Source organism: Miscanthus floridulus, chromosome 2 (assembly GCF_019320115.1).
Source record: "Miscanthus floridulus cultivar M001 chromosome 2, ASM1932011v1, whole genome shotgun sequence".
Lineage (NCBI taxonomy): Eukaryota > Viridiplantae > Streptophyta > Magnoliopsida > Poales > Poaceae > Miscanthus > Miscanthus floridulus.
The window spans coordinates 120,732,645-120,760,389 of NC_089581.1; the positions used below are offsets into that span (position 1 = coordinate 120,732,645).

General features: G+C 46.0%; 1 protein-coding gene and 1 pseudogene across 1 annotated transcript; both read left to right on the forward strand.

Annotated features, from left to right (window-relative positions):
• The first annotated feature begins 19,128 nt into the window (after positions 1-19,128).
• On the forward strand, positions 19,129-20,714 carry LOC136539511 ((S)-8-oxocitronellyl enol synthase ISY1-like). Its single transcript, XM_066531475.1, has one exon. The coding sequence runs from the start codon at positions 19,320-19,322 to the stop codon at positions 20,508-20,510; it is 1,191 nt and encodes a 396-aa protein (XP_066387572.1). The 5' UTR covers positions 19,129-19,319; the 3' UTR covers positions 20,511-20,714.
• Positions 20,715-24,172: 3,458 nt separating this feature from the next.
• On the forward strand, positions 24,173-26,211 carry LOC136539512 ((S)-8-oxocitronellyl enol synthase ISY1-like; annotated as a pseudogene).
• Positions 26,212-27,745: the final 1,534 nt, after the last annotated feature.

Below are 27,745 nucleotides of genomic sequence, written 5' to 3' on the forward strand. Positions count from 1 at the left end.
TTAGTTCAGAACCTCTGTACCATAGTTCGGTACAAGTTCTCACATGCCATTTCATTTGTTGTGTGTGTTGAATTATATAATGCCCTACTTCATTTGGTTTTGTTTGTAGCACATGATGTGATCATATTTCACTACGTCCGCAATATTAAACTGAATATTATGACCACAAATAATGAAAATAACTACATAATGAAAAATCCAATACTATGACACATTAAACAACACAATAATACTAGAAGTATATGCTGACAAACTAAATAACGTAGTACATGACCTAAGCATGCCCATACTTAAAGTGCATTACATGACAACACAATGAAAAGTCCAACAGTAGACAACATTGTTTATGAATAAACCATAGAACTAGCAAGTAATGGAGACTTCTGAGTGCAACGAGACCACTTTCCCTTCCTCAGGGCATTGAGATTCTCCTCCATCGCTGCTTTCACTTGGCGTGCACGCTCAAGCTTCTTCCCCCTCTCCTCCCTGTACGCAGCACACGCCTCATTTCCTCCTCTTCCTTGTGCTCCTTTTTTGCAGACTCCTCTCCACATCTCTTCTCCATCATCTCCTTGTCCTCTACCTCCCACCGCAATAGTTTCTGCATCCATTCCTTGTCTTTAGGCTTGATCTCAGTGTTGATCCACTACTCAAAATCACAGAGCGGTGGAGGGGTCTGCAACAAATGCAATTGTTATAAAACAAAAAATCATGCAAGATGTCATATGACACAAAATAATTATTACACAACATCAATTTCTCACCATCTTGTTAATGCGGCGCTGATGAAGTGTAGGCTCAAACGCAAAATTGGAACACATCCAATACCTCTGCCTATACGTGTCATCTTCATCGGACTTGGCTACCTTGCAAGGATCACTGCAAAAGCACATGGAAACTAGAACACCACTAGGCAGAGGCAATGGGTCGAAGGCATTTCCGATCATCTGGCCATAACTACAATTTAGGCATTTTTGCTCTAAGAACCGAAAGCAATTAACATTAAACCCTACACCTAGGGTTTCCCATTTGATCCACAATAATGAATCCATATCATAACAACGTGCGTTGAGGTTACCTTAGTTTGGTAGCTTTTCCACGCCTTGGCATCCTACGGTTGTATAATATAAATATTAAAATTGCATGAAACCCTAAGTAATGATGATTCTTAAGTTGAAAAATCTAACTAATATATACTGAATCGATTTGAAAAAAAACTAGGAGAGAGCGAGGATACCTTGCTCTCGAAGATCTATGGATCAAATCAAAGTTTCCAAGGTCCAATATGCCAATTTGTGAGGTAGGGCGAAGTGGGGAGAGAAAAAACCCGAGAAGGAGGAGAAAGAAGAGGAAGAAGGCTCGGGCAAGAAGGTTGGGCGTCGGGTTAAAACACAAGCTCGACGCCAATAACCACGACGCTAAGCTTGGTGCCAAGATCCATGACACTGAGCTGGCTACCATGTCAGCGTCCACACCGCCAATGTGGCCCCGCCCTAGGCGCCAGAATCTATGGCGCTGAGACATCTAACCTCGGTGCCACCATCGATGGCGCCGAGCTAAAGATCCAGATTTTGAAAGCATACCTCCAGGGGCATATTTGTGAATTTTTTTTCAAAAAAAGGGCTAAAATATAAAAAATTGGGAGAGGGGGCTACATTCCTATCAGAGAAAAGGCGGAGAGGGTTGTGCCAACAAGTCTCTCTACTTTTGAGTCATCTTTTGGACATGTTTGAATAATATAAGAACATGTCGAGTTGATCCTTTGAGACAGAGAGTGAAACATCTCCTTTTTAGAACCATTTAAAATAGTAAAAAAATTAAATATCTTTTGCATAAAATGCTAAATCATATGCTGGGGATTTATAGTTTAGCATATGTTTTAAATGATAAACATAAAACACATACATATTTGAGAGGTTTCATCATCTCAAGGCTCCCTTGAGCTTAGGATGTAGACCCATCACTCAATCAATCATTATTCTCAAAGTCGTACTTGGGCTTACCTGAAACTAAGACATTTTAGTATGATTTGCATTGGCCAACATCCCACATGTGGTTTCTTATTTTGTGGACCGTGTTACGCAAGGGTAAGTCCTATGACTTGGCTCTGATTTAGTTTAACATTAACAAGCTTGTAGTATACATATATTGAGGTACCATCTTGAGCTCCTTACATACATCCACTCATCCTACACTTACACTTCTCATCCATTCTCCTCACCGCTCTCTAGCCAGAAGGGAAAGTTTCTACCCTTTTCTCGCCTCAATGGCCTCAGGCTAGACCATAGCCAACTAGAGGGAGAAAAGCACATGATGTTCACTAGTCAGTGTCAAGTAGCAACATAGGAATGTCTTTAATTCTCTAGATGTTGCTATACATATAGATTTGACTTTACAAATGTGTACACTTATACCCACAAGGGTGCCATCACTAGTCGAGCCTCACCTAGGTCATCTCTGGATGGAAAACTAGCTATTGTGATACCACCCTGACCACATCCTAGATGCTTATGCATAGACACATGAAATGTATGACTATGAGGAAGTTGAGGCCCATTATGATTAGGGAATCTGGCACAGTGGTGCCTATCACAAGCACCTATGGTGACATCATCAATCTCGAGAACTGTCGGCTTAGTTTTGCAGAAATGCTCAAGAAGACCTAGAAAAAATCCTAGGCAAAAGCTGTGGTGAACTAAGTGATTCATTCGATGAGATTAAGTGAGCCAAGAGTTTGTTTGGCTGCACTTTAAGGGCCAGTTTTGTAGGTCTTTGATCCTCTTGTGGAGCAACTTCTTTGGTGGAGTTAAAGTCATTTTATAAAATGTTTGCAAAAATGGCTCTAGTGGCAATTTTGTAACAATTTGTGTCAAGTTTGTGAGGAGGAGTCAGGAGATGACCGTTTGACCTGGGTCCATGTCAATAGCCACTTGAAGCTGGAGCCATGCCAAAGGGAATTGACCCAAATCTGGGGTATGAAGGTGGAAAATTAACTAATTTTCTAATGTACATATGAATTGGGATGGATTATAGTGCAACCAAACAAGGTCTGATTGTTGTAGATAGGGGTTGGCAAAATACACAATACCTAATCTTAGAACCTGAATTACTCAAACTCGAAATACCCGATCATAATTTCAGTTGTAACTTTAAGACCTATCATTTAGTTCAGGTAATGTTCCCCGATACCTGAGCTATCTGAATTAAGCGAAATATCTCAAATTTTCTCTATTCTATTCCTAATATGAATATATGTAGTGGTTTAGTGCAATATAAATCTATTATTTGATATGGATCAATGTAGATCTATGCTAGCTTGATAATAGATTTGTTGTTAATCTATATGAAGGCATGAAGTGATTTGAAATATTGTTGTTTGTTGCTTTAAAATGCTAATGGAATTCTGTTCGAATTGTTGGTTTTGTCAATTTTGGGAATATTGGATAAAACTCGAACCCAAATTATCATGTACCTAAAATTCTGGGTAATGTTTTTCTAGGGACAAATTGGGCAGCAATTTCTACTACTCGAATTGTCCAGCCCAAAATTTTTGGATTATATGCCTACCCCTAGTTGTAGAGGGGTAAGGCAAAAATCATTAAGCACGTGGTGAGATCCCATGACAAGTTTCGAACCACTGTATCACCTGGTGTCCAATGATGTTCGAATTTTATAGTTTTTTGGCTTCTTGTTTGTAAGAAAAATGGACCTCAGAGGCCATTTAAGTTTGGATTTTGGTGTTTAATAAACAACATAACCATTTGAGCAAATATTATTTTCTAGTATAAAAGGTCTAGTTCAAATGGATGCATGGTCGACTTGGACTTAGGCAAAGAAGTGATCTGGATGACCAACACCTCAAGCAAGAAATTAGAAGCTATGTTGAAGATCTACAAGACATGCTAGAAGTCTAAGACACCAAGAAGTAGAAGCTTGAACGCAAATACACAAACAATGTTGAAGCCACTCAAGCCGAGACAAAGAGGTGGATGAATTAGATTTGTCTCATAATTTTTTTATCTTCACAAATTATGATACTAGTTCAAAGTTGTAGAACTTTTCATTAGCTTTCCGAAAGGTCCAAGATCATCAAAATCGGAGCTTAGAGCTAAAAGTTATGTCCAAAATATAAAAGTGTGTCGTGCTGAAAATTGAGCAGCAGATAGTCCAATGCTTTTAGTCTGATGCTCACACCTTTTGTTCGATGCTCACTAAACTAAAATGAACAATGACCCCTTATAGTCTGATGCAAAACACCTATTTGTCCGATGCTCACGAATTTTGTTCGATGATGACAAAAAGGCTGTAATGGCTAGTTTTTGGAGTTAGGGCTATTTATACCCCCACCATTTGGCTAAGAAAGGGGTGCTACAGCCGAGGGAAGTGAGTGGAGAGTTGAGACCCATCCATTTGTGTTTTAGTGACCAAAAGTGCTTAGGAAAATACTAGGTGATTAGTGTAGGTGCTTTTGTGAAGTGCTTAGGCTGGTTAGACCACCACTAATGCAATTGCTCTATGTTCATGCCTAGTGTTTTGCGCGCACCATTGTTGTACATTAGAGAGGCACGTAGTCTTGTGAGATCATACCAACCGTGTTTGTGGTGTAATCGTCACCATGTACCATTGAGAATGAGGCCCACAACAGTTTGGCCGGAAGCTCGATAGTGAAGACGACAGGGAGCGGTCCAGGAGAGATCATCTCAAAGACACCCTTACGTATGGGGAAGACCTAGGGGCTATCCACTGAGTTACTTGACCGGGAGCTTGGCCCATGTGAGGGCATCCTTGCGAGGGGCTCTAACGAGGACTAAGGGAAAGCAGGAGCTTCTTGATACCTCGACAAAAATACTAGACAAAAGGAGTTTGCATCTTTATTGCCCTTTACTTTCTGCATTTATATTATGTACCTTGGTTGTGTGCTTACTTTCCTAGCTTAGATTGATAGGCTAATTGATAGGATTGGGACCTAGCTAGGGTGCATAACTCTGTAGCGGTAAAGATAGCAATGCACCTATAAAAACCTTAGTTGCACATTTGGAAGTTGTACTACGAACCATATTAGTAGCTAGTATAAAAATTTCTCCAGACACCCGCAATGTCTAGAGCTAATTACTATCTATCTAAGACAATTTCTCCAATAATACTAACTTTAGCACATAACTTTTAACATGGATAGCCCCACATGACACTCTCACATAACCTCAAAATGTGCGCAAGAGCTTAGCTCTTGATCTACATGGTTTAAGTCTAAAACTTAGAAACCAAATTTTGCTGGGAGCTGCTGCACAGTGTTGGTCGATTTGGTTGAATAGAAATGATATGTTATTTAACAAAGCTAAACCTAATACATTGATGTAGGTAATTTTTAGGATGACGTATTGGATACGACAGTGGTCCATGCTGTACAAGAAAGAGGAGGGACAATTGTTCTTTGAGGGATGTAGAAGATGGGAGACGTTGATCATGACCGTCTTTGTGAAGTTTGGCTAGAACTTCATGAATCATATTGAAGCCTAGTGTTTTGCTTTGTCGCTGCACCCACTAGTTGGGCTGAACTTTGTTTCTTTTTTTTGTCATGTAAGTCTTATGGCTTTGGTGTTTTTCTGTGACTATCATCCACGGATGGTAGAGAATGAAACTTTGTTCCATTATTATTAGAAAAGATCTAGTTTTTTCTCTCTTTTATTAAAATATAAAAAACTTAGAGCTAGCTTAATTGATGATTATTAAGCCTGCCCTTAATCCCTCCACATTGTGTGGTGCCAGAGAGGTCACCGAAGGGGCGAAGTGATCGAGATCGATGCCGGTGCCTATAAATGCCCCTGTGGATTCACCTCTCTACGTTGTAGGCCTTGTTTGGATGCGCATGTATTGATCGCAATCCACATATGTTGAAGTGGATTAGAGTGGAATTGTCGACAGAATATGCTTGGCAGTCCACCAAGGGGTATCCTGCGATGGTAGATTTGTCGGTGGAGGTGCGCGTGATCAGGAACCAGATAGTGACACAGGGCACAGAGACAGCGATTTAGATAGGTTCGGGCCGTCTGATCGACGTAATACCCTATGTCCTGTGTCTTTGTTGTATTGTATTGAATACATGATATCAAGTAGAGGACCCCTGCCTCTCCTTATATACTCTGGAGGGGTAGGGTTACAAGTAAAGTATCATATTTGGTACTATACAATGTCTTGCGGTGCACGCCGAGCAGCGCCGTGCACGCCTTGATCTTGTGGGCTGGGCCACCCCTGATGGTGCGGCCCATGTCTTGGGGGCCATACCCCCATAGCTAGTCCCCGAGCCTGATAGTAGGTGACGTAGTTGCATGGTGCCAGGGTCAGAAAGTAGAAAACCAGCCGAGCAGGCAGCCAGTCCCCGAGCGTAGCCTCAAGATGAGAACAAGCACATTCACCGCAAGGTGAAGTGTGCCCACTTAGTCCCCGATCCTGCTGGAAGATGAAGAATGAATCTTGTAGCAGGGTCAAAGGAAAAGAAGTCTGAAAGCTTGCCAACGTTATCTAACATGCGCGTATCAAGACCCTAGACGTGCTGCCCAAGATCAGCACCCTGATCCGAACAGCATGAAGCAGCTTGTTAGCGCACCGATGAGACGTAGCAAGATCCAACCACCAAGGGAGCACCGAGGAGCGAGGAGTCCCCAGCGTCGCTGGCGATGTCCGAGCACCAAGGAGCGAGAAGTCCCTGGTGTCGCTGGTGATGACTGAGCACCGAGGAGCGAGGAGTCCCCGATGTCGCTGGCAATGACCGAGCACTGAGGAGCGAGGAGTCCCTGGTGTTGCTGGCAATGATCGAGCATCGAGGAGCGAGGAGTCCCCAGCGTCACTGGCAATGACCGAGCACCGAGGAGCGAGGAGTCCTCGGTGTCGCTGGCGATGACCGAGCACCGAGGAACTAGGAGTCCCCGGCGTCGTTGGCGATGACCATGCACTGAGGAGCGAGGAGTCCTCGGTGTCGCTGGCGATGACCGAGCACTGAGGAGCGAAGAGTCTCCAGTGTCGCTGGCGATGACCGAGCACCGAGGAGCGAGGAGTCCCTGGTGTAGGCGGCGATGTCTAAGCACCAAGGAGTGAGGAGTCCCCAGCATCGCTGGCAATGACCAAGCACCAAGGAATGAGGAGTCCCTAGCATCGCTGGCGATGACCGAGCACCGAGGAGTCCCTGGCGTAGGCGGCGATGTCCGAGCACCGAGGAGTCCCTGGTGAAGCTAGCGATGTCCAAGCACCGAGGAGCGAGGAGTCCTTGACGTCGCTGGCGATGACCGAGCACCAAGGAATGAGGAGTCCCCAGTGTCGCTGGTGATGATCGAGCACCGAGGAGTCCTCGGCGTAGGCGGTGATGTCCGAGCACCAAGGAGTCCTGGGCGAAGCTGGCGATGTCCGAGCATCGAGGAGTTAGGAGTCCCCAGCGTAGGTGGCGATGTCCAAGGAGCAAGGAGTCCCCGGTGTCGCTGGCGATGACCGAGCACCGAGGAGTCCTCGGCGTAGGCAGCGATGTCCAAGCACCAAGGAGTCCCTGGCAAAGCTGGCAATGTCCGAGCACCGAGGAGTTAGGAGTCCCCGGCGTAGGTGGTGATGTCCGAGGAGCGAGGAGTCCCCGACGTCGCTGGCGATGACCGAGCACCGAGGAGCGAGGAGTCCCCGGCGTAGGCGGCAATGTCCGAGCACCGAGGAGCGAGGGGTCCCCGATGTAGGCGGTGATGTCCGAGGAGCGAGGTGTCCTCGGCGTAGGCGGTGATGTCCGAGCACCACGGAGCGAGGAGTCCCCGGTGTCGCTGGCGATGACCGAGCATCGAGGAGCAAGGAGTCTCTGGCGTCGCTGGCGATGACCAAGCACCGAGGAGCGAGGAGTCCCCAGCGTTGTTGGTGATGATCGAGCACCAAGGAGTCCCCGGCGTAGGCAGCGATGTTCGAGCACCGAGGAGTCCTAGACGAAGCTGGCGAGGTCCGAGCACCGAGGAGTCCCCGGCGTAGCCGGCGACGTCCATGCTGTGAAGTGTGCCCACTTACTCCTCGAGCATGAAGAAACCGAGCGCTGAGGAGTAACCAGCATAGCTGGCGATGAAGCACGAGGGGCGAATAGTCTGGTCAACTGGTCGGCGGCGAAGTGAGCATTGACTAGAAGCGACCGACGAACAGTCCGATCAACTGGTCGGCGACGAAGTCCATGAACCTAGCAGTCCGACTAGTTGATCGGTGGAGAAGTCCAAGCACCAGGTGGTCCGATCACCTAGACGATGACCTTGCAATACAAACATGTAGAACGGGTAGTATATGATGTAAAAATATATAAACTCTAGAGAAAAATCAGCAAGGTGATGAAACGGTGTATGTAGTTCACTGATCAGTTGGCGTGAAAATATATTTATGTTTAATATAAATCGCCCGACCAGTTAGTGTGTAGCTGAGTCTCTAGCCCTAGCTAGCCCATAGCCCATAACGTCGAGCGTGGAGCCCATGCACGTGTAGGAGGAACATGCATCACCAAGGAACTACTACCGACCACCCATAATGCATAGGGCAGACGCTCGTGCACGTGTAGGGAGGAGCCGAAGATAGGGCCATCTCTGGAGGCGTCCGAGCATTAACATGACTGTTTGGGGGTTCGAAAAATCGTTTGGAGAGCAAACATGGAGAAAACAGTTTGGAAAAACATTATGGCGATATACGGAGATTGTAGAATATTTAGAAAATATTAAAGCGTGACTTAGCTTTGGACGGAGCATCTGGTCGGTGATGTATGGTGTTACCTGGTCGGTGTTGACGGCGAGCACCTGGTGGGCGGTGAGTTGTTGGTGAAGATGACCTCAGAGGTGGCTTCGAGATTGGATCTGCTATCGTGGGGGCTGGTGTAGCCAGCGATGAATCATCGTCGTGGACCAACATGGATCTCAACAAGATTGACGATGAGAACGTGTTGTTGATTTGAGGTCCATCTGGCTCGCCATGGGATCAAGCGCACACCCCTACCTGGCATACCAACTGTCGATAGAATATGCTCGGCAGTCCACCAAGGGGTATCCCGTGATGGTAGATTTGTCGGTGGAGGTGCACGTGATCAGGAACCGGATGGTGATACAGGGCGCAGAGACAGCGATTTAGACAGGTTTGGGCCGTCTGATCGATGTAATACCCTACGTCCTATGTCTTTGTTGTATTGTATTGAATACATGATATCGAGTAGAGGACCCCTGCCTCTTCTTATATACTCTAGAGAGGTAGGGTTACAAGTAAAGTATCCTATTTGGTACTATACAATGTCTTGCGGTGCACACCGAGCAGCGCTTGCACACCTTGATCTTGTGGGCTGGGCCACCCCTGATGGTGCGGCCCATGTCTTAGGGGCCATACCCCCACAGGAATTGAACTAAATTCCATTCCATTCCACTCCAACACATGTGGATTGAGGTGTGAAAGGTCCTTTTTTAGTTTTTGTAATTGACAACCTAGGTGGACTAACATGTGTTCGAGTAAGATACACAGGTGATTAGTCCACAAGTACACTCATGTGAGCAACACATGCCATGGAGGTAGAATGGCTTGGATTTGTTGGAAGGCTCACACATGTGATGAAGGAGCTCATTGCATATGAGACATGACATTGAGTCATATGACTAAAGTGGAGAACATCAAGACAAGACTTGGCTTGATGGACCGGTTAAGCGTGAAGGGCAAGTTGAGTGATGACTTGGTGTAACACCTCTAGTGTTACGAGCTCGCTAAGCACTGAGATTATGGCCTGAGAGATAGATCTAATAATATAGTGAGTTCGTTTACTTAGCGTAAAGAGGTGGTGATGAAAACTCCTAACAAAAAGAATAAAATGAGTTGTGTTAATTATTGGCATGAAACAATTTCTATGAACAACGACCAATTATAACTGGAGTATAGTGTGAAAATAAAGATTTGAGGGCAAGTTACGTAGTTGGGCATGCAATTTTAAATCTTGGAGGATAATAATATCATATAGTATTTTTGGGAAGCTCGGAAATCAAATTGAAGTTAAATCCACTCTTCATGGTTAAGTCGGCAAACAAACGATTTAAGTTTAAAGTGCTATCTTTGGTAAATTATATAGTGGAACATACTTAAATAGTGCTTTAATATTTTGTTCCTATGAGTTAGTACGAAGTATGGACTAGGTCATGGTATGTTAGTTAGTTGAAATTAACAAGGCTTAGACCTTTTGGAAATTATGGCAAAAGTGTTAAAAGTTGTAGATCACACTAAACCCTTAATTTTTCTACGTGGGAAATGATAGACAGTGTTGTTTTTGGTGGTTAAATTCCAACAAAAACGGAGTAAGCAGTATGTCTATGTTTTTGCATGATCGATTGCACCACGGCGAGTACATCAGCGTAGTATGAGTAGTTCTGGTGTGGGTAGAACGTTGTTCTCACAAAAATTACCCGAAACTCATTAGAATCCACGTTGAACTACGTCATGGATGTTTTGTTCGTGAACCCGTGATCGGGCGATGAGCTCATGTTGGCGGGCTTGTATCTTCATCTCTAGTTGCTCTTGGGCATAGGGAATACTTCACTGGCTAGCTGATAGTCCTAGTTGTGAGTTGGGATAGCTGGTCGATCTCGGGTTGGGTTAGGCATAGTTTTTCATTTGCTTTAAAACTCGTGCACATCACCCTTGTCACTTTCCTGTCCAGGCTCACAGTCACCGTGTGCACGCACGTGGTGGGCACCAGGCTCTGTTGTTGTTGACCATGGCTTTCTCCTCGGGCCTATGCGCGTGTCGTTGCCGCATGTCAGCCGATGTCGTGGCGCGCCCCTCGCCTTCCTACGCCCTTGTGTTGTCCTAGCCGCGCCATGCCGCAGCGCCGCATGCAGGGTCAGGCCAGGGCCTTGGCGGCCACCGTCGGATCGACATGGTGCTCTTCTCACCATCCAATCTAGCTACCATCGAGTCACTAGCGGTCTTCCCTACCTTGTTGCATGCTTGTCCTTGTTGGGATGTCGTCGCTCCTCTCATGTCGCATCGTGGCTTGACTCCACATGGTGGCTTGCGCTTGGCTCTGTTTCACTGCCATAGACATTGTTCGCTTGGATGATCCATCCCATCCTGGTAGCTCACGACCACTCCCTCTAAGCCACGCTGTGAGCTTGTCCTCGTGTATTTATAGTGGCCTCGAATGGGTTTGGCTGGGTCAAGAATAGCGGTCACTGCCTGCCTTGATCAGTAGAGCTACACCATTTTCACCTTGCTCATGGTCTGTTGCACGCCACCCTGTATCAGTGCTCTAGCAGCTAATTAAGAGCGACTGCTTGCGGGTTGACTCATATCAGGACACAGGTGCGCCTCGTAGGTGGCCAATTTGGCAATTTGGTCGCCGCCGACCATAGGCGTCGCCGTAGCCATAGGTTTGGGGTAAGTCCCACTCTATGGGAAAAGAATCAAATTGAGGGTGTTTCTGAGCTCATGTTAACTTCCTCTATCCAATGCTTGTTTCCGTTTGGCCAGAGCGTGCGTCATCGTCATGCTGATGCCACCTCATCTGTACCATAGCACCACCGCGTCGCCGGGCACATGTGGCTAGCTCGGCTCGAACTCCCTCTGACTCAACTGTCACCGCAGCATGAACCGTGGTGAGCTCCTGATGCCTCCCTGCCATCTCGACCGCCTTGTTCTAACTCTAGATCGTCGGAACAGTAGCGCCGTCGTGCGATTTCACTTGCTGTTGTGGATAACATTCGGTGGTGCACCGTTTCGTTCCTCATCGTTGCACATTGGCTCGTAGTTCCCTGTCGGCCCGCTTATTGCGCCGAGTCAGTCCCTAGGTGGCTGGCATGGCCATGCAGCGCCATCCGGAGCAGCACCGGTGAGCAGCGGGTGTCTTGGGGACCGGCTCAGTGTGAGGATGGGTTTGTTGCGGGTGCTGGATGAAAAATGCGCCTCTTGTGCAATAGTGAGCAAAGGTGCCGTGAAATAACCGCGTAGTACGGGAACTCTTCTACAAAAGTGTGGGCATGCGCGCGGGCTCCATGCCACGGGCTGCTTGCTTGGCCGGCCTGCTATGCACGTGCCCACTCCGCACGAGCTATGTTGGACTGCTGGGCCAAAGTGTTTGCCGCCGACCCGTTTCGAATTCTAAAACATTTTCTAATTTAGTTTCTAAGGCAAATTGTAAATTCAATATAAATTTGTGTAGTCGACCAAAAATTGTGAAACTAATCTTGTTAGGTTCCTAAAATCATGATCCATCCGCCAGTATATCTTATCCACAAAGTTCTATAATATTTGTAGGAGTTCTTAAATTAAACTAAGATGCTTAATATTATTAAGATGCAAATATTTGGGATTTTTTGTGATAAAATGATGGTAGTGTTAGCTTTGAAAATTTTACTGTAGCTCCATAGTATTATTATGTGCCATCTGTAATTTTTGTAGCTTCAGAATAATTAGTTTGTTGAGGTAACTAATGAGCCCTAGTTTATATATATAGTAAATAAAAGGAAATAAAGAAACACCTAGGGATTTTATAACTAAAACATTGTGGGAAATTAGCGCCTAGTTCGACAAGTTGGATACGTGGTCTAGTACGTTAGTCATCAGAGCTAGCTCATTAGCTTGAGAGGCGTAATTGTATTTTAAGAGTTGCGATCGTTGTTGATTATTTACGTCTCTGCGTTGCATCCACGAATATCATAATAGGGACAACGATGGATCGTGAAGTCAACCAAAGTAGCAGAGAAGATGGTGCCTTGACGATCGTTTCATCATGATGGAATGTTAACTTTGGTTATATCTTACCCAAGCAAGCCTCGGTGCATAACCCCTATTATTCTACACTTTATTTTATGCTTGTGCATCAAGTTTAAGGAGTTGAATGAAACCCACTTGCATATATATATATCCTTATCCTATGAGTCATACTAGTATGATAGGATTGTGTAGATTGCTATGCTACAGGACTCCGGTAGAAGTCGAGTGATTGCCTCTCACTCGCAAGAGATAGGAAATATATTATTGTTACTATTATCATGTTACTATCATATGAAATATATGTGGATAATAATTGGAGACCGGGCAAGACCATACTTTGGATTTGGATTTGGACTTGGTTAGGTAACCGAGCGAGGCTCTGGTTGCGTTTGTCTCGCCTGTGTCGATTGAGGACCATCTGTTGCTGTGGATGGTAGTCAGGTCGTAGACTTACTATCCTGAGCACATACTTGCTTATGGGAGCGGGAAAACTTGTCACTCTCTTGTCATGGGTTCCAGCTCTTTCCCAACCAACTTTTAGGGGTGGCTTTTGGGTGGAGGTCTAAGCACCGCACCGAGTCCGAGACTCCGGTGTGGGGGCTTGGAGTCCAAGTTTGGACGAGGACCTAGACCCCTTGATAGGAGTGAGACGAGTTGGTCTTGTTTGTGCCCAGAGTACAAACAGGGCTTGTGTTTCAGGGTACCCAGCTAGGATACATTGGTTCGTGAACCACCGTGTGATACGATATGACTTGGCTATGGTCTAGCATCGTAGTAAGAACTAGAATATGCAAGATGATAAAATGGTTCTGATTGCTCAACCCTTGCTTGAAAGTAGCATAGGTACTTACCTAGAATGGTTAGATAATGGACTAATGGTGACTACTAATAAAATTGAATATAAGGATGCACGTTTAGTAATGCTTCCTGTAGATGCAATAACCCACAAGCTAGATAGCCTTACATATCCTTGGAGTCTTTTCTTTCCTCCTGACGGGTAAGCCTTGCGGAGTATAATTGAGTACTCAGGGTTTGTTCTACCCTATTGCAGGTGATAGGAACATGTGGAGCTGACACTTATGTGTGGAAACCTCCTAGTGGGCTCAGCGAGGATTTCCTTAACGTTGCGGACATAGAGTTTATTTGAAACTTCCACCCAAAATATTTTACAATGGAAAAACTTATAACCTATTATGATGTATATAATGGATAATCATGTTAATGTTTAACTTGTCATTAAATGATTTTATTTCTGCTGAAACTCTAATAACATGGTTATATTCCGTTGTTATAAACAATAAATATTATACTCAGATGTTGCATGGGAAAGTGATGTAAGAAATGGCTATAATGTTGTAAGCTTTATTCTCCCATATATGATCCTGTTGAAAAATGTGGATTTTTGGGTTCTCCCATGGGGTGTGCTCGACAGAACTGTTTAAATTAGCTCACTCTTGGGGTATTTAGTGTCTAATGAAAGACAAGCACCTCCAGAAGTGAGTTATTTTAGGCGGTTCTGCCATACTTGGAGCCGATGGACTAAAGTAACGGTGAAGAGCAAGTGAAGTCAAGATCGATGAACCAATATGGTTACATGATGATACGAAGTGGATCATATCATTTGTGAATGGTTGGTGCATGTGTTGCATCAACATCCGAGGAGATGGAATGGAATGCGTAAGGCAAAGGTATAACCTATTGGGCATTTTATTTCACCGGTCATAGGTGTGTAGAGAAGTTTATGACCGGGTTTAAGATAGATGGCCGTACTATCAAGAGAGGCAAACTTGTTTGCATATCGGTCATCTAGTGCCACTTGAGCAATCTAACTTTGCATACATGTTAGGATCGAGTGGCGTGGTGAAAGGAGTGACTAACCCTTTGGGAAATATTTGTGAAAAGCTAATACACGTACACAAGGTGGTGTATCACTTGGAGTGTTAGCACATTTGTAAAGGTGTTGGTAAAGGAATCAAAGGAGATGAAGTAGGGGATGAGGTGCTGCCTCTAGGGGCACCATCACCCCCTGTCCGATGCACTGCCACCCCTAGGGAGGTGACCGATTGACCTAGGTCAAGAGGAAGGAGTTGGGTGCTACCCTAGGGGGGCACCGCCACTGCTTGTCTAGTGGCACCGCCACCCCTAGGGTGGTGGCCACCTTGCCTTGGTCCCAAGTAGCGAGGTTAAGGGTGGCACCTCCAGTGATGGTGTACACCGCCCTAGGCGCGACGGTGCACCACCGAGGTGTGTCCGGTGCCACCGCCTCAATTTTTCTAAGGCTAGAGTTTTCGGTGTTGAGCAAAGAGGGTCACCGCCATGGGCACTGTCGCCTTATGTCTAGTGCACTGCCCTAATAATCTAGAGAGGAGTGTTCTCGGGGGTTTGCCAAGGTGGTCATCGCCACCCCTAGGGCGGTGCCACTGCCACCCCTAGCCATTGGAATTTGACCGCTGGAAGGGGCACCACCATGTTTGGTGCCAGGCACCGCCCTATCCGGTGCCCTCACAGACAGCAGCCCAAATGCTCCAATGGCTCTATTTGCCTTAGGGGCTATAAATAGAGGTGGAGCTCGGCCTTGGGCTGGTTGCTGAGCACCATTAAGCCTTGGTGGCTTATGTAGGTGTGCTTGGGAGCCCTCTAACTCACATACGTTTGATAGTGATCATCCGATTGAGTGTGAGTGTGATTCTAGTGTGATTGCATTATGAGAGTGCATCGAGTGGCACTAGGTGTTCATGTTGCAAGTCGGTGGTACTTGTTACTCTTGCAGGTTGCCACCTCCTAGATGGCTTGGTTGTGGTCTCCATCGAAGCACGCAAAGAAAATTGTGCGGTGGTTCAGAGAAGTATTTATGAGGGGTATTGTGCTCACCCCGAGGGAGCCATGAAGAGCAACTCTAGTTGAGCATGTCATTGAGCTACCCTCACTTGGTTCGTGGGGTTCTTGCGGCGCCCAACGTGTGGTCTTCGTGTGGTGCCAATTAGCTGCCGAACCACCAAGTGAACGGTCAACACAACAGGGACTAGCTTGGTGGCAACCAAGTGAACCTCGGGATAAAAATCACCATGTCATCCTTGTCTTTTCATTTGGTTTACATCCCCTTTACACAAGCTTGTATTTACTTTCATTTACATTGTGCTTGTGTAGTTGCTCTTGTAATTAGTTAGCTTGTGTGGCTTGCTAGTTACCTTCTTGCTTGTGTAGCATAGAAGTAGTTCCCTTGCGCAACTAATTTGGCTTAAGTAGCATTGTTAGTTGCATTACTTAGTTTGTGTAGCTAAGTAATTTGCGCTCTCTAATTTGGCTTGTGTAGCCTTATTATTGAGCATTGCTAATGAGCTTATGAGCTTTGTGCTTTTTGCATCACTAGTTATGTAGGAGCTCTCCCAGTTGCTTGAAGTACTAGTTACATAGGTTTGTGTGAACTTGCTTCTAGAATTGGTTAGGTGAGCTCTACCTAGCCGGCACCATTGTTGCCTAATTAGGATCTTTCTAACGTGCTTATGAACTTAGATAGAGGGGTATAGTCTTGGCTAAACTGTTAGTTTTAATTCTGCATTTATCTCGATTAGGCAACATGTTTAATTTTAGAAAGGACTATTTATCCCCCTCTAGTCCATCATCTTGACCCTACGAGATGGATACACATGCATCCAAACAAGGCCGTACATAGGAACGAACCCTCTAGAGCTCTTTGGTTACTTCAATTCAATCTGGCCATCTAGATTTTTAATCTTTCTACTAGTGCGTTGGGGACCCGGTTGTGTTGGTCCAGGATTGGCCCAACCGAATGTCCTGATAAATAATGAGCCGTCTTCATGCTGAAGACGACTTCAGCTCTTTTTGTCAACGAAAGGAAATACATAAATAAAGAAGGATAAATGGGCCAACCCAACGAAGGCACGAGGACCACAAGCAACAAATTAGTTTAGTTGATGGGCTAGGCTTAATTGGGCTCAACAGGACCGCAGGAGTGAGTTCCTATTTTTATCGTGACAGGTTGGTCATATTGATCGTTGTAAAGGACCATGACGCCTATGGCAGGGGTGAATTAGGTAACTTAAAATTCTACTTCTAATTCTGCCTAGTCGAAACCTATGCAAGAAAGTAACTATTCTAAATGTGCAACTAAAGTTTGGCTAGGTGTGTTGCTATCTCTACCGCAAAAGAGTTATGCACCCTAGGTTCCAATCCTATCAACTATCCTATCAAACTAAGCTAGGAAAGTCAGCACAACCACGGTACATAATATAAATGCGGAAGGTAAATATGAGATAGAGATGCAAACTCCCATCGATGACTCTAATATTTTCATCGAGGTATTGAGAAGTACTCAAGCTTTCCCCTAGTTCTTGTTGGAGTCCCTCGCAAGGAATCCATCGCAAGGGCTAAGCTCTCTGTCAGGTAACTCCGTGTATAGTCCCGGGCCTTTCCCACACGCAAGTGGGTCTCCGGTGTGCCTTCTGGCATGCATCTCCTGGACCGCTCCCCACCATCTTCACTATCAAGCTTTCGGCCGAATCATCGCGGGCCTTGTTCCCTTCGGTACACGGTGGTAGCCACACCACAAGCACTGTTGGTGTGGTCTCGCAAGACTACTAGCCCCGCCGAGTGCAAACATGGTGCGCGCAAGCACCTTTGATTAAGAGGTATGCAAACCTTACTAGCAACTAGACCTAAGCCTAGAGCAAGTGCATATGAGCGTGGTCTAACTAATCTAAGCACTTCGCAAAACACCTACGCTAATCACCAAGTAATCTTTAAGTTCTATGCAAGTGGAGAGCACAAATGAGATGTAGCAACACCCTCCTATCTTTTCTCAGCTCCCACACACTTCAAATGGTCGATTGGGGTCCCTTTTGTAGCCCCCAAAGTGAAGAACTAGCCGTTGTGCCCGAAATGGTCATCTCTGTGAGGTCACCGGACAAGGTGGTTCCTAGCACTGGACAAGGTGGTGCCCTGTCACGTCAGCTAGTCGTTGGTCATTGACACCCGACTGTTGGGACACATGTTCACCGCCATGGGTAGGGCGGTGCCACCAACAAGTTTTGGCCGCTCTCTGGAAATTTAGGGCGGTGGCACCGCCACCCCCTGTCTGGTGCACCGCCATGGGCAGGGCAACGCACATAGACATTCCCTCCATCTCTAAAAAAGAGTCGCTATGAGAATCGTGCTGATCAAACTTTCTCATCTTTAACCAGGTTTGTAGAAAAATATGTGTAATATTTATATCTTCAAATAAGTTTATTATAAAAGTATATTCAACGTCTACCTAATGGTATCAATTATATACCATAAATATTAATATTTTGTTAATATATTTGATCAAAGTTAAAAGTTGTTGATTTTTTGGAAGCGAGATTGACTCTTTTTTTTAGAGACAGAGGGAGTAGGTGGGATTTTGAAAGAAAAAAAACAATTTAACCGGACCATGAGAACAAGTATAATAAGTCATAGCGGGCTATAAGAGAATCCATATCATCAAAATCTTATGTGGAGGTAAGAGAATTGAAATGAGAGAAGGAAGCGAGCCGTTAGTTAACAGCCCGGCTGCAGACACGAGAAAAAGATGTCTTTTACATCATCTCTCCTGTTGGATAAGGAGGTGTTTGATTCTTTCGTCGCTTCTAAAATTCATGTCACATTAAATGTTTAGATACCAATAAGGAGCATTAAATATAGATTAATTACAAAACCAATTATATAGATGAAGGCTAATTTACGAGACGATTTTTTAAATCTAATTAATCTGTCATCAGCACATGTTTACTGTAGCACCACGTTGTCAAATCATGGACTAATTAGGCTTAAAAGATTCGTCTTGCAAATTAGTCGCAAGTTGTGCAATTAATTTCGTAATTAGTCTATATTTAATACTCCATGGCCCTGTTCGTTTGGAGGAATTTTTTAGGATTCTAGAGGAATTTGTGAGAGAAAAACACTGTTTCACATAAAAAAAACAGATCAGATCAGGTTTAAGAGCACGCAAACGAGATATGTATGTGTCTAAATATTTGATGTGACAGAAATTTTAGGAGGAAACACAGTAAACAGAATCCAAGTCTATAACAAACACAGCTCGCTAGCCGCCCGCAGCCGCCGCTATTATTATCCTTGCTGTGAACAGACCTAGCGCTGTGACACGATGAACAGGAGCCGCGTCGGATCCGAATCGGCTCACAGTCACACGACAAAAAAAAACAAACAAAGCAACCACCGCCGGCCGCGGCGCACGCACCCCCGACCCCGCCAAGCAGCGCAACACACGTACTCCCTCCGTCTCCCGTGCTCCCGTGCCATTGAGTTTGTCGTTTGAAAATCGTGCCTCTTTTATAGTTCTGTTTCTCGAGCGACAAACTTAATAGGACGAAGAGAGTAGAGTATTAGATTAGACAAGGCAGGCAACACGCGACACCCAATTATTCACCCAACAACACCCCGCAGCCCGCAGGCAAAGACAAGGACGACAAGGTCTTCATCACCGCCTCCCCGCCTGCTCTGCTCCTCTCCTCTCCTCCCGAATCCCGATCCCAGCCTCCCCCACCCCCGCCGCCGCCGCCAAATCCAGCCCAACCCAAGCCGCGATGAGCTGGTGGTGGACGGGCGCGATCGGCGCGGTCAAGAAGCGGCAGGACGAGCAGGCGGCGGCGGCCGAGCCCTCGTACCAGAGCGTAGCCCTCGTCGTCGGATCCACCGGCATCGTCGGCACCTCGCTCCTCGACATCCTCCCGCTCGCCGACACCCCCGGCGGGCCGTGGAAGGTCTACGCCGTCTCGCGCCGCCCGCTCCCGCCCTGGTCCCCGGCGCCCTCCCCCGCCGTCACCCACCTCCACCTCGACCTCGCCGACGCCGCCGCCGTCGCCGAGGCCCTCGGCGCCCTCACCGACATCACCCACGTCTTCTTCGTCGCCTGGACCAGCCGCGCCACCGAGGCGGAGAACCGGGAGGCCAACGCCGCCATGCTCCGCAACGTGCTCTGCGTCGTCGTCCCCAACTGCCCGGCCCTCGTCCACGTCTGCCTCCAGACCGGCCGCAAGCACTACGTCGGGCCCTTCGAGGCCATCGGCAAGGTGCAGGCCCCGGACCCGCCCTTCACCGAGGACATGCCGCGCCTCGACTGCCCCAACTTCTACTACGACATGGAGGACATCCTCTTCGACCAGGTCTCCCGCCGCGACGGCGCCGTCAGCTGGTCCGTGCACCGCCCCACCACCGTCTTCGGCTACTCCCCGCGCAGCGCCATGAACCTCGTCGGCAGCCTCTGCGTCTACGCCGCCATCTGCCGGAAGGAGGGCGCCACGCTCCGGTGGCCCGGCTCCAGGGTCACCTGGGAGGGCTTCAGCGACGCCTCCGACGCCGACCTTATCGCCGAGCACGAGATCTGGGCCGCCGTCGATCCCTTCGCCAAGAACGAGGCCTTCAATTGCAGCAACGGGGATCTCTTCAAGTGGAAGCAGCTGTGGCCGGTCCTCGCCGATCACTTCGGGGTGGAATGGGCTGGCTACGAAGGGGAGGAGAACAGGTTCAAGCTCGAGGACGCCATGGCCGGGAAGGAAGCCGTCTGGGCGGAGATTGTCATGGAGAATGACCTCATAGCGACGGAGCTTGACGAGATCACCAATTGGTGGTTCGTCGATGCCATGTTTGCTGTCGAGACCCAGCTTCTGGACAGCATGAACAAAAGCAAGGAGCATGGCTTCCTGGGCTTCAGGAACACCGTCACCTCTTTCAACACATGGATCGAGAAGATGAAGGTCTTCAAGATTGTTCCCTGATTCGTCCCTGCAATTCAGTTCTCTATTGCTGTTTCGCTTCTTTTGTGTGCCATATTATCTTTGCTCATTTATCAACTTCCAGGCCTCTTGTAATTTAGTTCCATTTCATACATTTTGCTATCTTTGCCAGGTTTGCATGTTGTATACTAGGAACAAATAAAGATGATCAACACATTGCAAATAAGTTATTCTTGTTCAGCTTCAGTTTGATTGAAATTGTGTGTGTATTGAATCACTAACTGAATGTTTTTGTTACTAGCATTGCTATATCTGTGAATCACTTGGTACATCAATCAATTTTGTTTTACCCCATTTGTGGTGCATTCTTGTAAGGCTCTGGTTCTTCGTTCGGTTGTCAATCTTTTTCTTGTATCAGTAAATATGTTTTAGAGATCAACACGTTGTTCATAAGTTATTCTTCCTTGGCTGGCAATACTTGCCCTGTAACTGTGTGAACATTGAATTATTGATCGAATGTTTTCATTACAAGCATTGCTATATCATTACAAGCGGATGCTCATTCTTTTAAATCTTTACATGTCCTTCGTCTGCTATTGTGGATCCCTTCCTTTTTTTTCAGTCACATTATCTAGAGATGGTTCTGCATGTTGAGAAGTCACTGAAATGTTTTGTTTCGGTATTAATAATCAGTGTCTTGCTTGCTTTCACATCTTTATTCTTTCTTAGTGATCAAACAAATACACAACAGCCTTACAAGAAAGATAGACAACCGAGCAAAGAGCCAAATCCTTGCAAGGATGGAGTAGGATGCAGTAACTGATAACACTGGCTGCAGCAAGTCTTTCCCTGCTACACATTTTTCGTGGAATTTGGTCTCTAAATGCGACATTGTTACTCGTCTCAGTCATATACAAGGCCAGCAAGTCTTTCCCTGCTACACATTTTTCCTGCAATTTGGTCTCTAAATGCGACATTGTTACTCGTCTCAGTCATATACAAGGCCAGCAAGTCTTTCCCTGCTACACATTTTTCCTGGAATTTGGTCTCTAAATGCGACATTGTTACTCGTCTCAGTCATATACAAGGCCAATTTTGCCTCGGATGCCCCATCTTTTTGGTCCAGTTTTTCTTTTGCATCGGATGGGATGGAAAACCTGGGGCGCAAAATCTTGTTTATTTGTGAGCTATTCTCATTCATGTCTCGTCTTTCCTTGTGTTCACTTCTCAATCCGGAGAGGTTCAATTGAGCTAGTAGTTGAAGCTCAAGGAAGGCACGTCTTCTTTGTGCGCTAATTCTGATTGGGCAGGGATTGGTGGTTGTCAGCATCTTTGACAAGTCACTGATTGGCTCTTCAAGATCTGATTTGGGTTCTACTTCCTTCCGACAAAGCAGAGATAGACACGGCACAGCTAGGCTGCTCTTCAATCATGGACCTCTGTTGTTCATCTAGTATTAAGCCTGGTTTAGTTCCCAAAAATTTTCACCTCAAATTATCATATCGAATCTTACAGCACATGCATAGAGTATTAAATATAGACGAAAATAAAAACTAACTGCATAATTTGGTTAGAAATCGCGAGACGAATGTTTTAAGACTAATTAGTCCATGATTAGCTATAAGTGCTACAGTAACTAACATGCGCTAATGATGGATTAATTAGGCTTAATAAATTCGTCTCATAGTTTACAGGTGAGCTATGTAATTAGTTTTTTTATTAGTATCCGAAAACCCCTTCCGACATCCCAAAACATCCGATATAACATCCAAAAATTTTCATTTCGCGAACTAAACACACCCGGGTATATCGGGCAACAGAAACTCACGTTGCGTGGTTGCTATTCTTCTTCCATTCCGGATGTGGATGGATACCGAGCGACCCATCATTATGGAGTTCTTATGCTGTGCGTGGGATAAGTGTTTTTTTTTTTACATCAATGCGTCAAGTTATTGCTCTTTGCTCCACATCTGCGTTCAGTATGAACCATGGCTTCATGTTCTTGTTTTCGGGCCAGAAAGGCGACTGGGCTGGGTCTAAAAATTTGGGCTACATTGATTTAGCCCATTACATGTGTGCGAGTTTTTATTTTCTTGGAGATTGTTTAAGTTTCGTGTGCACGTTTTGTGTGCAGCCATCCGGTTCACGGTGCACGCGCACGTTTGAGTTCCAGGTGCATAACTTTATCTATATATTAATAAACACTATATATTAAAAAAAAGTCATAACAACTTACAATTTGAAATATAGGAACTATTAATTAACCTGTCGATTCGACAAACTCATAGAGAAATAAATATAAACCTATTGGTTTTAGCGTAACCCACAAGAATAATCAAATTTTCTTGTAAGTTAACTTGGAATACATAAAAATAGCTCACATCTTTACATATGAAACCTACACCCAAAAGCTGGCCGACGAGCGTGGCCACGTCGCCAGCCGTTCTCCGCCGTCGGATCGGGCGCGTGGACGGCCCAGAGCGTACGAGGCGTGGTTTTTTTTGCAAAAAAATCCTCGAACTTTACTGAAATCAACCCGCAATCCAGGTCTTTGGAATGGGTCGGCCTGCCTCCCGCTCGAGCCTGTTTCCCACCGAACCTGGGCCTTACTGGGCCGAATTCGGCCCGATGATGTTTTTCTATTTTCCTACGAATTTGTTATTTATCTAAAACGATTGAAATTTTGTAAATAACATAATAAAACAAATAAAAAATTAAAAAATGCCAAACCAAGTTTGTTGAACTCTACACAACTAGCACTACACTGTAAACACATAACATCACATATTTTAGTGTAATTTTTTGCTATTAATGTGGATCTAGATTTCTCAAGAGTTTTCTAAAAAAATAATAGAGTTAGTTTCTTTATTCAAATTGCTATGAAATTTTTATGCTAGCTTACCCATAACACACATAAAATAAAACAATTGAGTGATTCTACCGGCTTCACGATCCTATATATACAATTCTTAATTTCACAATGATAGGTGTGTCGTGCATAGTTCTTAATTAAAAAAAAGACTCCAGCTATTATCCTCTGCAATGGCAATGATCAACATCAACTCCACTGATCTGTATAATTATATTATACTACTGCTATTTATTCTCCACAGAAGCTAAGTAATACTAATTGCAATATAATTATTAGCTTCATGATGCAAGCACCACACGGGACCGCGCGGCAAGGCCGCGCTGCTTTCTAGTCATAATTTGGTTTCAGAAAAGGACCAAACAAATATATGGTACTAGTCCTCCGTATCTTTCTGCACCTGTGTGCCCGTTCGTCGGCGTCGATAAGGATCAAGTTTGTGACAATCAACGCGTGGAGCGATAGGCATGAGCTGGTGGTGGGCATGAAGTGGCGGTAGGATGGAGATGGCCACGCTGTCACGTCCGGCCACCAGTCCTTCGACAGCGTCACGCTCGTCGTCGGCTCCACCGAAATAGTGGGCACCTCCCTCGTCGACATCCTCATGCTGTTGGACACCCCTGGCGGGCCATGGAAGGTCTACACGCTGTCCCGCAGTCCACCCTCGCCATGGCACCCTCCGTCATCGTCCTACATGACCCACCTGCACGTCGACCTCACCGACTCCACCGCCATCGCTGAGGACCTGACATCGCTAACCGACGTCACCCACATCTTCTACGTCGCCTGGTCCTCGCGCCCCATGGAGGCCTAGAACTAGGAGGCCAACTCTGGCATGCTTCGCAATGTGCTCTCAGTCGTCGTCCCCAGTTGCTCCGCACTCGCCCACATCTGCCTATAGACCAGGACCAAGCACTACATCGGAGCCTTCGAGGCCATCGGCAAAGACGGTCCCCATCCTGGACCCGCCCTACACCGAGGACATGCTGCGCCGGGACTGTCCCAACTTCTACTACGACCAGGAGGACATCCTCGTCAACACCGTCTCCTAGCGCGACACTATCGCCATAAGCTGGTTTTTGCACCGCCCCAGGCTCAACTTTGGGTTCACCCCTCAAAGCGGCCATGAACATAATCTACAACCTCTACGCGTACGTGGCCATCTGCCGGATGGAGCGCGCTGTGCTTCGGTGGTCGGGGTCCTGTGGTGCTTGGGAGGGGTTCGACAACGCGTCCGACACGGACCTCGTGGCGAAGCATGTTGGGGTTTAGTCCCACATTGGATATCTATGGTGGGGGAGCACAATATATAAGGTGGGGCAATCCAACCTATCAGACTAGTCTTTTGGGTTGAGTAAGACCCAAAGACCTTATATGTTGTCCGCTCCGATGGACCTAGGACCTGTGGGAGCGTAGGCTCATGATAACGAGCCGGGCCGGCTGTAAGCTAGCTCCAACAGATCGAGAATTCGGTGGTCACCACCGATTCCAACAATTGGTATCAAAAGCCCATGGTTAAAAAAGATAAACCCGATAAAAAATCTCGAGCGTCACATATGGCGGGGGCACCCCGATGTGTGACTAAGGGGAAGATTTTTGGGGTTTAGTCCCATATTGGATATCGATGGTGAGGGAGCACAACATATAAGATGGGGCAATCCAACCTATCAAATTAGTCTTTTTGGTTGAGTTAGGCCCAAGGCCTTATATGTTGTTAGTTCCGATGGACCTGAGACCTGTGGGAGCGTAGGTGAGCCAGGCCAGCCTTATTTGTTGTCAGCTCTAGTGAACCTAAGACCTATGGGAGTGTAGGCTCGTAGTAATGAGCCAGACTGGCTGCAAGCCAGCTCCAATAGATCGAGAACTCGGTGGTCACTACCGGTTCCAACAATTAGTATCGGAGCCCATGCTCAAAAAAAGTTAAACCCGATATAAAAATCTCGAGCGTCATGATGGCGGGGGCACCCCTATGTGTGACTACGAGAGAGATTGTTGGGGTGGGTTGAGTTAGGCCCAAGGCCTTATATGTTGTCAGCTCCGGTGGACCTGGGACCTGTGCAAGCATAGGCTCATGGCAACGAGCAGGGCCGGCCTTATATGTTGTTAGCTCCAGTGGACCTATGACCCGTGGGAGCGTAGGCTCGTGGTAATGAGCCAGGCCGGCTATAAGCCAACTCCAACAGATCGAGAACTCGGTGGTGACCACTAGTTCCAACAATTGGTATCAGAGCTCATGGTCAAAAAAGTTAAACCCGATAAAAAAATCTTGAGCGTCACGTATGGCGGGGGCACCCCTATGTGTGACTACGGGGGAGATTGTTGGGGTTTAGTCTCACATCATGTAGCGATGGAGGGGAAGCACAACATATAAGACGGGAGAAGTCCCTACCTATCAGGCTAGTCTTTTTGGGTGAGTAAGGCCCAAGGCCTTATATGTTATCAGCTCTAGTACACTTGGGACCTGTGGGAGCACAGGCTCATAATAATGAGATAGGCCAGCTGTAAGCCAGCTCTAAGATCAGAAACTCAGTGGTTACCACCTGTTCCAACAGCGCAGCAGATTTGGGTGGCCATAGACCCCATGGCCAAGAACGAGGCGTTCAACTACAGCAACGGGGATGTGTACACGTGGAAGCAGCTGTGATCGATACTTGCCGGGTGGTTTGGGTTGGAGTGGGTCAGTGGGTGGGGTACGATGGAGAGGAGAACAGGTTCAAGCTCATAGAGGCCATGACTAGGAAGGAGGTTGTCTGGGAGGCGTTCCTAGACAGCATGAACAAGAGCAAGGAGCACGGGTTCCTTGGCTTCCAGAACACGATCAAGTCCTTTGCCACATGGATCGACAAGCTAAAGGCTTACATGATTGTTCCTTGATGCCTTTCATTTACCTGTTCCTTGTAAGTGATTAACATATTTTAACTATCGTTGATTTACCTACCAGACATCTAGTTTTACTACTGTCTTTCTTGTTGTCACATTAGCGCACGCATGCACAATGGGAGGGGGAGGGGGGCAGGGGACCCGGCGATAGCAGCTTGAGGCCTTCGGAGACCTCACCCCCCGCATGCCGTGTGGGTGGGGTTAATCCAAAGTGGTCACCTAATCCACTCCATGCTGGCGTTTGAACCCCAATTGCTAATTGAGCTATTTGGATGAAGATGATATATTGGCAGGGTTTTGTCAATTTCACCGGAAGAAACTAGATATGCTATGTCTTTGCTGGCTAATGACAAGCTGTACAGAGCTTCAAGCAAAATTTATATGCATAAAGAAGCACACAGATTTGACACAAGCTGTACAGAGCTTCAAGCAAGTGTTGAGCAATTAGATCCAGTCATCCGCTTTCATCTTCCAGTTTTTACTATGGTGCTAGACCATAGCCAAGTCGTATCATATCACATGGCGATTCGCGAACCAATGTATTACAGCTGGGTACCCTGAAACACATGCCCCGCTTGTACCTCAGGCACAAGCAAGACCAACCCACCACTCATTAAAAGTTAATCGTAGTTAAACTAGTGTCAGCCTTTTGAGCCTCATGAACCCCATGTTATATTTGTTGAGTACGACATATACTTACGCTTGCTTTACTTTTTAAACCTTTGGAAAAATCCCGGATGGGTACCAGATTACTAGAGTTTGAAGGAATTAGGCTTGTGATCAACCAGTCAGTTGTCCCTGTGGAATTGGAGTCTTCACCCAAAGATCGGAGTTGTCTTTCCACTGTTTGCTATCTAAGGTTATATTCTCTATACTAAGTACGCTATATATTGAGCATTGTCTATTGATTTTACCCTTATTTGTAGCTATATGTAAGATTTGACTTTCTGGGCTCACATATGGTGTGTATCTAGTTTTGTTTTTAAAACTGTGTGCTACAAAGTGATATCAGAGCAATACTAACTGTAGGACGCAAGCCTAGTAGAAACTAATCGTTCTAAGGTTTAGAATTTGCTACAAAACTACTTTTTCATCTCCTTGACTAGTTGAATTGATTATTTTTTTTATGTTGTCCTATTTTCTTCTCTCCTTGATAGCTTCCTTTGAGCTATTGCTTCTTATCTCCTTGATTTTTATTTCTTTGGTTTATTAAAGTTTGCTGATCTCACCTTATTCAAATTTGTGATGGCCTTTCATCATAATCCACTCCTTAGGATGCCTGCCATTGCTATAGAAGCACGTGTAGTTTCAATGTTGTGATGCATGCTTGTCTTGTTTGGTGTGTGTTTGTCATCCCTATCTTTGTGATCCAAAGGAAGGCCCTTAAAACTACACCAACACGAGGATCTTAGTATGGAATATTTAGAGTTTAGCAAAACTCTTGTTAAGTGGGGTAGCATCCTCTACAAAAGCATCGTTGACCTTTATCTTCCTTGCTATTCTGTGCAACTCCCAAATCCACTTTATC